This window comes from Protomyctophum bolini (assembly GCF_963924005.1).
Source record: "Protomyctophum bolini genome assembly, chromosome: 6".
In the NCBI taxonomy this organism is placed as follows: Eukaryota; Metazoa; Chordata; class Actinopteri; order Myctophiformes; family Myctophidae; genus Protomyctophum; species Protomyctophum bolini.
In genome coordinates, this window is record NC_137867.1 from 47,222,751 (window position 1) to 47,235,900 (window position 13,150).

General features: G+C 43.2%; 1 protein-coding gene across 5 annotated transcripts in view; it reads left to right on the forward strand.

Annotated features, from left to right (window-relative positions):
- Positions 1 to 13,150, forward strand: part of mctp1b (multiple C2 domains, transmembrane 1b) — a 92,656-nt gene that overhangs the window by 64,857 nt on the left and 14,649 nt on the right. For all 5 annotated transcript variants that reach the window (XM_080765892.1, XM_080765893.1, XM_080765894.1 and 2 more), the window contains 7 exons: positions 40 to 226; positions 1,583 to 1,676; positions 1,813 to 1,915; positions 2,084 to 2,186; positions 2,605 to 2,706; positions 11,653 to 11,727; positions 12,413 to 12,532. In XM_080765892.1, the coding sequence (XP_080622018.1) occupies positions 40 to 226; positions 1,583 to 1,676; positions 1,813 to 1,915; positions 2,084 to 2,186; positions 2,605 to 2,706; positions 11,653 to 11,727; positions 12,413 to 12,532 (784 nt within the window). The remainder of the gene's footprint in view (positions 1 to 39; positions 227 to 1,582; positions 1,677 to 1,812; positions 1,916 to 2,083; positions 2,187 to 2,604; positions 2,707 to 11,652; positions 11,728 to 12,412; positions 12,533 to 13,150) is intronic.

Genomic DNA, 13,150 nt, shown 5'->3' on the forward strand with positions numbered 1-13,150 from the left:
ATGTGTAACCGGAAGTGTTTTTTTGACCATGACCTTCAGGTGTGAGCTGGACCTGTCCACGCTGGCCAAGGAGCAGACGCACCACATGGAGTTACCGCTGGAGGACACTAGGGGCACTGTGGTGCTGCTGGTCACGCTCACCGCCTCCTCGCACGTCTGCATCGCAGATCTACAGGTGACGCCGCTGGACGACCCAGAGGAGCGCCGTGAGATCCTGCAGAGATACGTAAGAGAGAGAGAGAGAGAGACACACTGGGAAAGACTTTCATTCAATTAACCCATTCTGACCTGAGATCAGATTCAAAAAATGTCTTCTACATCCTGACAGTTTTCATTCTGACCTGAGAGCAGATTCAAAAAATGTCTTCTACATCCTGACAGTTTTCATTCTGACCTGAGAGCAGATTCTAAAAATGTCTTCTATATCAGTCGCTCTTCGATTTTTCAAAAATAGCAGACCTGTGCGCTATGAGCTTGAAATTGGTGACCTGCTGAAATATGTGATAATCTTGTAGAAACAATCACATAATGTCAGACAGTGTCCCAATGTAAATCGTTGCCGTCTTTAGCAGAGTTCAACCTACGTTAGACTATATTTAAAGACTTCCATGTAAGTTGTGTGAAGTTGTAAATGAGTCCGTTTGATGAGGGATGATGCACAAATGATGCATAAATATGTTTATCACAGAAGTCCACATGATGATGGTCACATATTTCAGCAGGTCACCAATTTTACCATAACACGGCCATGCTGGAGTGAGCAAGTGGAATAGATTTTGGGTATTGGAATTTGGCCAAAGGGAATTCCCTGTGACTCGGGGGTTGATGTTAGACTCTCAGGTCATCAGGATGAGGTTGTGAGGCACTCTGCTACACTCACCCCCCCTTTTGACCTCACACGGGGATCAAATACCTCCGCCAATAAACCCATGGGAATTTAACCCGGGTCTCCCGTGTGGAGAGCCAACATCTTAACCACTAAGCCAAAGGGAACTCCCTCTGATTTGGGGGAAGATGTTAGACTTTTAAGGCCAGCAGGCTGAGGTTGTGTTTGAGGCACACTGCTACATTTATAAATTATGGTCACTTAGTTTGGACTTTTTTAGTTTGGAGTTGCTTGCAAATATTGACTGCTTTTTTTGGGCTTGTTTCCAAAGTGTACTTTTTTTTTTTTAATGTTCTGTTTATACATTTTTTATTTTTTACAAATATAGAAGTAAATTGAGAAATACAAACAGAGTAACGTTTCTAAAGTGTAGTTGTTTATTTGGGCTACTTTCTAAAGTATAGTTTGTTTTAGTTTTCTTCTTTCTAATTATGTGTTCCACCATTTCTTTGGTTTAGTGTCTTTAGTGATTTGTCAACTCGACTGTTCGCTTTGTCCGAGGCTTACAGTATATAATATTTTATTTACCGTTTTTTTTAGCATCCATCGTTAGCCTCCGGTGGCTCCCATTGTGTGTAGATCTGTGTTCCTTTGTTCAAGGTTAGGTCATCCTCTATTTGCATATCTATGTGTGCTTGTGCGTGTGTGTGTGTGTGTGTGTGTGTGTGTGTGCGTGTGTGTGTGCTGTTTTCCCAGGGCGTGTGGCGGTCTCTGTCCAGGTTAAAGGATGTGGGCGTGGTTCAGATCAAGGTGATGAGAGCTGAGGGCCTGATGGCTGCTGACGTCAACGGTACAGTAACCGTCTTCAACTGTACGCACGCACAAACCAACTGTTTTCTCTTCCTCTTTGCAGTAATAAACTGAAAATATATAGTTCACAATGCCTGACAGTGACAGATAGCACGTTGTTGTGTTGGTTGTTGTAGGTAAAAGTGACCCGTTCTGCGTGCTGGAACTGAACAACGACAGATTACAGACACACACCGTTTACAAGAACCTCAGCCCGGAGTGGAACAAAGTCTTCACCTTGTGAGTCCCTTTATCCTCTCTCTCTCTCTCTCTCTGTCTCTGTCTCTGTCTCTGTCTCTGTCAACTACCTTTTTTCACTAAATAAACTAAAGCTATATGATTTAAACTAAAGCTATACGATGACTAAATAAGATCTAAGACATGGACCTCCTCTTCCTCCTCCATCAGTAACGTGAAAGACATCCACGCTGTGCTGGAGGTGAGCGTCTATGACGAGGACAGAGGCCCCAGCGCAGACTTCCTGGGAAAAGTGGCCATTCCCCTGTTACAGGTATGTGTTTACACTAGCACCATTCCCCTGTTACAGGTATATGTGCATGAGTTTACGGTACCATTCCCCTGTTACAGGTATGTGTTTACACTAGCACCATTCCCCTGTTACAGGTATATGTGCATGAGTTTACGGTACCATTCCCCTGTTACAGGTATGTGTTTACACTATAGTACCATTCCCCTGTTACAGGTATGTGTTTACACTAGCACCATTCCTGTAACAGCGGGTTCCGTGTCAATGCATGTTTTGTGATTGATCTGTTGTGTCTTCGCAGTGTGCGTCCTATCCATGTCCATGTCCTCCTCCTGTCTTGTGTTGTACTAGTGACTCTGAGGTCCCACAGGTTGGTGTTGGGTCCTAGTGCACGTCTCTAGTTGTGTCTTTTTGAGAATGTTATTATGTTGTTGTCGTTCAGATGCGTGCCGGGGGGGAGAAGGCGTACGTGTTGAAGAATAAGAACCTCACCGGTCCAACCAAGGGACTCATCTACCTGGAGACTGAAGTAATCTACAACACCGTGAGTGTACTAAATACTTCTATACCTGTACTACAATGTACATTTTCAACACCGTGAGTGTACTAAATAAATACTACAATGTACATTTACAACACTGTGAGTGTACTAAATACTTCTACCTGTACATTTAGCCATGGCCCAATAGAGCGGCGCAGTCCCTCCACCTTTCAGAACAACGAACGGCCCAGGAAATGAAAACGCAATGCATTTCCCCATAGGCAGTTTTTATTTAATTTATTTAAAGACCTTTTAAGCGTCGTACGAAGCCAACTCTTGTCGTGACAAATCATGACAAACACACACAATATTTTGAACCAAACAAAGAATTACAAAGAAGAAAAACAACAAAGAAAGTCTTGTAACCTGCCGTTCTTTTCTACTTTCTAATTCTAATTCTGGGAAATGTATTTTCATTTCCTGGGCCGTTCGTTGTTCTGAAAGGGGGAGGGACTGCGCCGCTCTATTGTGGATGACTTTGTTTCTTGGTGTTGAAGAGGCACTTCTATACAACTCAATGTCACAAAGACCAAAGACATGCTTATTGATTTCCGTCTCTGTCCATGTTGTCCACCAGCTCCTCACAGCAGTGTTATCGATGGCCAGTCAGTATAGAGTTTGTAACTATAATTACACATATCTCGGGACAATGATAGATAATAATCGTCTGAAATTTCGACTGCAACACTGAAATGGTATGTATGTAAGGAAAGGCCAGCAGAGCCTCTTCTGTTTAATTTACAATTTAGGCATTTAGCAGACGCTCTTAATCCAGAGCGACTTACATTAAGCAAGAACAAAAGCATGGGAATACATCACATAAAAACATTCATCATGAAACATGCGTAAGCTAAGAAAGTAACAGTGGAATATCTATATAATGAAATGTATACGTATAAACTTTACATATATACTACTATGCTATACATATGTACTATGGCGTGCTATGACTATATACAATGCAATTCTAGTGCTGTCTACATAACATGCTATAAGTCTGTTTCAAATGCTATCTAAGTCTACAGAAGTGCTATCTAGGGTAGAGTAAGTGCTATGGGCCATGATGGAGTCTGAAAAGGTGGGTTTTCAGACTACGGCGGAAGATTGGGAGTGATGCTGCAGTTCTGACTGCCATGGGAAGTGCATTCCACAGTTTTGGAGCCAGAAGGGAGAAGAGTTTGGGACGTGTGGAGCGTTGTCCCGGCGTTTTTAGTGAGGGTACTTCCAGCTTCCCTGCGTTAGCTGATCTGAGTGCGCGGGAGGGTTTGTAGGGTTCAATCATCCTTGCAAGATATGGGGGAGCCATACCTTTGGTTGCTTTGAATGCCAGCATCAGAGTTTTGTATTCTGTGCGGGCAGCGACCGGGAGCCAGTGGAGGGAGCGGAGCAGGGGGGAGACATGTGAGAATTTTGGCTGGTTGAAGACCAAGCGAGCTGCAGCATTTTGGATCAGCTGGAGAGGCTTAAGTGCACATGCTGGTAGGCCAGTAAGGAGGGAGTTACAAACTTACAATAGTCAAGTTTTGACAAGACTTGTCTGGATTAGGAGCTGGGCTGATTCCTGGGTGAGAAACGGTCTAATTCGTCGTATGTTATAGAGTGTGAACCTACAGGATCGAGTGACAGCTGTGATGTGAGCTTTGAACGAGAGCTGACTGTCCAGGACAACACCAAGATTCCTGGCTGTTGGGACAGACGTTACCAGGGCGTTGTCTACGGAAATAGTTAACTCCCGCATAGGGCAGGACTTAGCTGGGAAGAAGAGAAGCTCAGTCTTGTCTGGGTTCAGCTTGAGGTGGTTGGAGGACATCCACTGTGAGATGTCAGCCAGGCATGCCGTGATGCGCTCTTCCACCTGAGTGGCAGAAGGGGGGAAGGATAGAAACAGTTGTGTGTCATCGGCGTAGCAGTGATAGGATATATTGTGGGCAGAGATGATAGTGCCAAGGGATTTAGTGTACAGTGAGAAAAGGAGGGGACCAAGTACAGATCCCTGTGGGACCCCAGTTTGGAGGGTTCGGGGGGATGATAACAGACCTTTCCAGGAAACCTGGTAGGTCCGTTCGGTGAAGTAGGAGGAGAACCACTTTAGTGACGTTCCACCGATGCCTAGATCCGCTAGGGTGTCTAGGAGCAGCTGGTGGTTCACTGTGTCAAATGCTGCCGATAGGTCTAGGAGAATCAGTACTGCAGAGTGGGAAGCAGCTTGGGCAGCATGTAGTGCTTCTGTGACTGCCAGCAGGGCAGTTTCTGTGGAGTGGGCCTTCTTGAATCCGGACTGGTTGGGATCCAGCAGGTTGTTCTGTGAGAGATGGAGAGAGAGCTGGTTGGAGACAACACGTTCAATGGTTTTAGAAATAAATGAGAGGAGTGATACCGGTCTGTAGTTCTTGACATCTGAGGGGTCAAGAGTTGGTTTCTTGAGGAGTGGTGTTACTCTGGCTGACTTGAGGGCAGATGGGACGCAGCCTGAGGTTACTGAGGTGTTGATGATGGAGGTGATGAAGGGGAGCAGATCAGGTGCGATGGTCTGGAAGATTGGAGACGGGACAGGGTCAAGAGGACAAGTGGTAGGTCTAGAGGATGTTACTAGTTGTAAGACCTCGTCTGGGGAAAGAGGAGAGAAGGAGTACATGCATGGTATGTTGGGGTTAGTGTTGGTTGAGTCAGATGCCACTTTATGTGGGAGGGGAGGAAAGGAGCTGCTGATATCATCAACCTTCTTCTCGAAGTAGTTGACAAAAACATCAGCAGTGAGGGATGCAGGTTGAGTGGGGGGAGGGGGTTTAAGGAGGGAGGAGAAAGTGGAGAAGAGCTTCCTTGGGTTAGAAGTACAGGATTGGATTTTGGTGTGGTAGAAAGAGGTTTTAGCAGTGGTTAGTGAGAGGGCGAAGGCAGAGAGGAGTGAGTGAAAGTGGGAAAGGTCATCTGGTAGCATTGTCTTGTGCCACTTTCTTTCGGCTGCCCTTAGAGGTGTTCTTTCAGATCTGAGAGTTTCAGATAGCCAGGGAGCCGGTGGACATGAGCGAGCTGGAAGTTAAAGTCCAAATGCCAGGTCGACAGTCACTGATGATTTTGTTTTATAGAGCCTTAATTCATTGAGTCTGTCAACTCCATTTTGCTGGTATGGCAACCTCGGTGTCAGACAGAAAAATGCCCTTTTGGTGTTAGCATTATGTCATGCTTTAGCTATTGAAAAATAGCAGATCTACAAGCTCATACGAGCTTGTAGGTCTGCTATTTTTAAAAAAAACGAACGACTGACATAGAAACATAGCTTTTTCAGAAAACTGTCAGGATGTTTAGAATCTGATCTCAGGTCAAAATGGTTTAAGCGGCATTGATTGTCTACACTCTACATGAACAATGCATTATATATTATTATGCCACTCCAGCATGGTTGGCGTTACGTTGAAATTGGTGACCTGCTGAAATAATATGTGACAATCTTGTAGAAACAATCACATAATGTCAGACAGTGTCCCAATGTAAATCGTTGCCGTTTTTTGCAGAATTCAACCTACGTTAGACTATATTTAAAGACTTCCATGTAAGTTGTGTGAAGTCCACATGATGATGGTCACATATTTCAGCAGGTCACCAATTTTACCATAACACGGCCATGCTGGAGTGAGCAAGTGGAATAGATTTTGGGTATTGGAATTTGTCTAAAGGGAATTCCCTGTGACTCAGGGGTTGATGTTAGACTCTCAGGTCATCAGGATGAGGTTGTGAGGCACTCTGCTACACTCACCCCCCCTTTTGACCTCACACGGGGATTTAGTACCTCTGCGATTAAACCCATGGGAATTGAACCCGGGTCTCCCGTGTGGAGAGCCAACATCTTAACCGCTAAGCCAAAGGGAACTCCCTCTGATTTGGGGTAAGATGTTAGACTTTTAAGGCCAGCAGGATGAGGTTGTGTTTGAGGCACACTGCTACATTTATAAATTATGGTGACTTAGTTTGGACTGAAGTTGCTTGCAAATATTGACTGCTTTTTTTGGGCTTGTTTCTAAAGTGTAGGTTTTTTTTTTTTTTTTATGTTCTGTTTATAATTTTTTTGTTTTTTACAAATATAGAAGTAAATTGAGAAATACAAACAAAGTAACGTTTCTAAAGTGTAGTTGTTTATTTGGGCTTCTTTCTAAAGTATAGCCAACAGCCGAGTTGACAAATCATGAAAATAAACAAAAAGAAAATTGGGCCGAACAAATAATTATAAAGAAGGACAGGCCAGGGTACAACACTCTGTTTGTTTTAGTTTTCTTCTTTCTAATTATGTGTTCGTTCCACCATTTCTTTGGTTTAGTGTCATGATTTGTCAACTCGGCTGTTGGCTTTGTCCGAGGCTTACAGATCTTTAAATAAATACCTTTTGAAACATCTATGGGGAAAAATGAATGGGGAATTATTTCCTGGTACCCTCGTCGTTCTAAAAGGGTCCGGGACGCTCCTACAGCTTTAAGTCCAAAAACCTGAACTAACCCTTTAAACAGTAAGCCAAAGGGAATTCCCTGTGACTCGGGGGAGATGTTGGACTCTCAGGTCATCAGGATGAGGTTGTGAGGCACTCTGCTACACTCACTCACCCTTTTGACCTCACACGGGGAAAGGATGCCTGGACTTTAACCCATGGGACTTGAACCCGGGTCTCCCGTGCGGAGAGCCAACATCTTAACCACTAAGCCACAGGGAACTCCCTCTGGTTTGTGGGAAGATGTTAGACTTTTAAGGCCAGCAGGATGAGGTTGTGTTTGAGGCACACTGCTTGAGAACCACTGATATAGAAACCTGTCAGACAGAATCAGACAGAAAACTGATTTAATTAATTAATCAGCCAACTTAAACAGTAAGCCAAAAGGAGTTCCCTGTGACTCGGGGGAGATGTTGGACTCTCAGGTCATTTGACCTCACACGGGGAAGTGTGATGAGACCATGAGTGTGTTTAACCCATGGGACTTGAACCCGGGTCTCCCGTGTGGAGAGCCAACATCTTAACCACTAAGCCAAAGGGAACTCCTTCTGATTTGGGGGAAGATGTTAAGACTTTTAAGGCCAGCAGGCTGAGGTTGTGTTTGAGGCACACTGCTACATTTATAAATTATGGTCACTTAGTTTTGACTGAAGTTGCTTGCAAATATTGACTTATTTTTTGGGGCTTGTTTCTAAAGTGTAGGTTTTCTTTCTTTTTTTTAATGTTCTGTTTATACATTTTTTGTTTTTTACAAATATAGAAGTAAATTGAGAAATACAAACAGAGTAACGTTTCTAAAGTGTAGTTGTTTATTTGGGCTTCTTTCTAAAGTATAGCCAACAGCCCAGTTGACGAATCATGAAAATAAACAAAGAATAATTGGGCCGAACAAATAATTATAAAGAAGGGCAGGCCAGGGTACAACACTCTGTTTGTTTTCTTCTTTCTAATTATGTGTTCGTTCCACCATTTCTTTGGTTTAGTGTCATATTTTGTCAACTCGGCTGTTGGCTTTGTCCGAGGCTTACAGATCTTTAAATAAATACTTTATGAAACATCTATGGGGAAAAAATTATGGGGAATTATTTCCATGGTGCCCTCGTCGTTCTAAAAGGGGGCGGCACGCTCCTACAGCTTTAAGTCCAAGAATCTGAACTAACCCTTTAAACAGTAAGCCAAAGGGAATTCCCTGTGACTCGGGGGAGATGTTGGACTCTCAGGTCATCAGGATGAGGTTGTGAGGCACTCTGCTACACTCACCCACCATTTGACCTCACACGGGGAAAGGATGCCTGGACTTTAACCCATGGGACTTGAACCCGGGTCTCCCGTGCGGAGAGCCAACATCTTAACCACTAAGCCACAGGGAACTCCCTCTGGTTTGTGGGAAGATGTTAGACTTTTAAGGCCAGCAGGATGAGGTTGTGTTTGAGGCACACTGCTTGAGAACCACTGATATAGAAACCTGTCAGACAGAATCAGACAGAAAACTGATTTAATTAATTAATCAGCCAACTTAAACAGTAAGCCAAAAGGAGTTCCCTGTGACTCGGGGGAGATGTTGGACTCTCAGGTCATTTGACCTCACACGGGGAAGTGTGATGAGACCATGAGTGTGTTTAACCCATGGGACTTGAACCCGGGTCTCCCGTGTGGAGAGCCAACATCTTAACCACTAAGCCAAAGGGAACTCCTTCTGATTTGGGGGAAGATGTTAAGACTTTTAAGGCCAGCAGGCTGAGGTTGTGTTTGAGGCACACTGCTACATTTATAAATTATGGTCACTTAGTTTTGACTGAAGTTGCTTGCAAATATTGACTTATTTTTTGGGGCTTGTTTCTAAAGTGTAGGTTTTCTTTCTTTTTTTTAATGTTCTGTTTATACATTTTTTGTTTTTTACAAATATAGAAGTAAATTGAGAAATACAAACAGAGTAACGTTTCTAAAGTGTAGTTGTTTATTTGGGCTTCTTTCTAAAGTATAGCCAACAGCCCAGTTGACGAATCATGAAAATAAACAAAGAATAATTGGGCCGAACAAATAATTATAAAGAAGGGCAGGCCAGGGTACAACACTCTGTTTGTTTTCTTCTTTCTAATTATGTGTTCGTTCCACCATTTCTTTGGTTTAGTGTCATATTTTGTCAACTCGGCTGTTGGCTTTGTCCGAGGCTTACAGATCTTTAAATAAATACTTTATGAAACATCTATGGGGAAAAAATTATGGGGAATTATTTCCATGGTGCCCTCGTCGTTCTAAAAGGGGGCGGCACGCTCCTACAGCTTTAAGTCCAAGAATCTGAACTAACCCTTTAAACAGTAAGCCAAAGGGAATTCCCTGTGACTCGGGGGAGATGTTGGACTCTCAGGTCATCAGGATGAGGTTGTGAGGTTGAGGTTGAAATCATCATCATCAGGGAAATAACCCATGGGACTTGAACCCGCGTCTCCCGTGTGGAGAGGCAACATCTTAACCACTAAGCCACAGGGAACTCCCTCTGGTTTGGGGGAAGATGTTAGACTTTTAAGGCCAGCAGGATGAGGTTGTGTTTGAGGCACACTGCTTGAGAACCACTGAAATAGAAACCTGTCAGACAGAATCAGACAGAAAACTGATTTAATTAATTAATCAGCCAACTTAAACAGTAAGCCAAAAGGAGTTCCCTGTGACTCGGGGGAGATGTTGGACTCTCAGGTCATTTGACCTCACAAGGGGAAGTGTGATGAGACCATGAGTGTGTTTAACCCATGGGACTTGAACCCGGGTCTCCCGTGTGGAGAGCCAACATCTTAACCACTAAGCCAAAGGGAACTCCCTGTGATTTGGGGGAAGATGTTAGACTTTTAAGGCCAGCGGGCTGAGGTTGTTGTGCGGCACTGCTACGTTTATAAATGATAGCGACTTATTGTCTCCACCAGGCCGAAGGCATGGGGAGAGAGTATGTTTTATTGTCTCCACCAGGCCGAAGGCATGGGGAGAGAGTATGTTTTATTGTCTCCACCAGGCCGAAGGCATGGGGAGAGAGTATGTTTTATTGTCTCCACCAGGCCGAAGGCATGGGGAGAGAGTATGTGGTGAGGCTAGATGTAGTACACTTTAGCTCTAGCTACACTTTATAATTTAATGTAACAATCTGTATCTTGTGATAATGTTCACGTATGTCTAGTTGTTCTCTATGCATGTTCTACTGTTTGTAATGTGTCTCAAGAGCTTGTATTATCTGCTGTTTAAAACAAAGTGCCCATGCAGCATGGGACATATAAATAAACCTGACCTTGACCTTGACCTAAGCTGATCAACCAGCCTGGCCCTGAGTCATTCTGCATCTGGTGAGGACACCCTGACACCCTGACAGGGCGGCGGTGGCTCAGTGGGTAGAGTGGCTGGATGGTAACCGCAAGGTTGCCAGTTTAAACCCCCAGAGTTAGTGTCAAAGTGTCCTTGAGCAAGACGCTGAACCCTGATGTGCTGGTTGGTGCCTTGTGTGGTTTCCGCCGCCATCAGTGTATGAATGTGTGTGTGAATGGGTGAATGTAATGCTCAATCCATGTAAAGCGCCTTGGATAAAGGCGCTATAGAAATGCACCATTTACCTATTTATTATTTATTATTTTTTTTTTATTTTTTTTAACAGCGGGCGACAGCCCGGAAGTGCATTATTTGTCTATGGGACCCGGCGGCGTTAGCAGGCGATTGGTCGAAAAGTAGGGATTGTGTTAAAAGGGTCTTAAAGTTACATAGTGCAGCTTTTTAACCCATTTTGGGGCGGGAACCCCTTTTGGTGTTTTAAAGCATTTAAGCCGGATGCGAGGAATTCATATTCCTGGTATAGGGGGAACACACAGCTGTCTGCTCTAATGAGGATGCTTTTTTTAGCACCTGCTCGTCATATTATACGTATATGACTCAGACAGCTGGATTTTGCCCCACACAATCTTGCTATCCCCGCCCCCTTAACAACCCCATTAGCCCATTCTGACCTGAGATCAGATTCTAAGAATGTCTTCTATGTCAGTCAATAGCAGATCTACAAGCTCGTAGCGCGCCACCGAGTGGCGCGCTACGAGCTTGTAGATCTGCTATTTTTTGAAAAATCAGGAAAATGTGGCCCAAATCTTTGAATATATATTCTTTCAGAGCGAACGTTTTTAACTCGTATATCTTTGCTTCTGGGGGAGGGGTCACTGGAACAACATATTTTCAGATGGGGGTCGGCGGCCAATTACATATAGTTTCTGGGGGTCCTTGACGTGAAATATTGAGCGCCACTGACATAGAAACATGGGTATTTCAGAAAACTGTCAGGATTTTTAAGACATTCTTTTAATTTCGACGTCTATATGGGTTTAAAGGGTCTTAAAGTTACATCGTTCAGCTTTTTAAGGGTCTATTCTTCTCTTCAGGTCAAGGTTTAAAGGGTCTTAAAGGGTCTTAAAGTTAATTCTATTATTAAAGTCTATTCTTGTCTTCAGGTCAAAGCTGCTCTGAATACTGTGGCCCCTGCAGAGCAGAGGTACCTTGAAGAGGAACCGAAAGTCTCCAAACAGGTATGTGTTCTTATCATCATCATATCATCATTATCATCATATCATACTATATCATCATATGATCATACTATAATTAACCAAATGTCTGAATGTCTGAATGTGTGTCTGTGTGTGTGTGTGTGTCAGAAACACTGCCGTAGCTCCTCACTTTAAAGAAAAGAGCAGATCTACAAGCTCACGTAGCTACGTGCTTGTATAGATAGCAAACGACCTCCTCTCATCCACTCTGCAGGCAGTTCCAACTACTTCCCTCTGGTAGACGGTACAAAAGTACCAAAAGCTAACCGTAACATTTTTTAAAATTCCTTCATACCAAATGCCATTAAGGCACTAAATGATACCGTGTCTCGCTAGATTTGTTTGTTTTTCCAATGTATTTGCATTGGTATTTGTATTTGTCCTGCACTTTTTTGCCATGAGAGAATAATTGTGTTTAAGTGTTGTTGCTGTTGTTGTAACTGTTTGTTTTTTTACTGTTGAGACCGAAGACGAATTTCCACACGTGGACAATAAATGAAACTAACTAACTAACTAACATAGGTCTGCTATTTTTTGAAAAATCGAAGAGCGACTGACACATAGAAACATAGCTTTTTTCAGAAAACTGTCAGGATGTATAGAAGACTATTTTTAGAATGGTCAGAATGGGTTCTAATCAATGAATCATGGCGTCTTAACGTTTCAGCTGCTCCGGCAGAACTTCAACCGCGTGAAGAGATGCATCATGGTCCTCATCAGCCACGGGACGTACGTCAACAGCTGCTTCGAGTGGGAGTCGGCGCCACGAAGCATCACGTCCTTCCTGGTACGAAGGACACTCATGAAAGCAGGGAATCATAGCTTCAAATTGACATATTGGTTGTTCAGTTTGACCCTCCAGTTTTAGGAGATATGGCTTATAGAGTGATGTCTGGCAGAGAAACAGCGAGTTGAGAAAACAGGCTTGAAAAGGTTCACTTCTGTGGTCTCTAACATTACACCTATAGCTACATGTTTAAGCATTTATTTCATATTTACATGTCTTCTGTGGTCTCTAACATTACACCTATAGCTACATGTTTAAGCATTTATTTCATATTTACATGTCTTCTGTGGTCTCTAACATTACACCTATAGCTACATGTTTAAGCATTTATTTCATATTTACATGTCTTCTGTGGTCTCTAACATTACACCTATAGCTACACGTTTAAGCATTTATTTCATATTTACATGTCTTCTGTGGTCTCTAACATTACACCTATAGCTACATGTTTAAGCATTTATTTCATATTTACATGTCTTCTGTGGTCTCTAACATTACACCTATAGCTACATGTTTAAGCATTTATTTCATATTTACATGTCTTCTGTGGTCTCTAACATTACACCTATAGCTACACGTTTAAGCATTTATTTCATATTTACATGTCTTCTGTGGTCT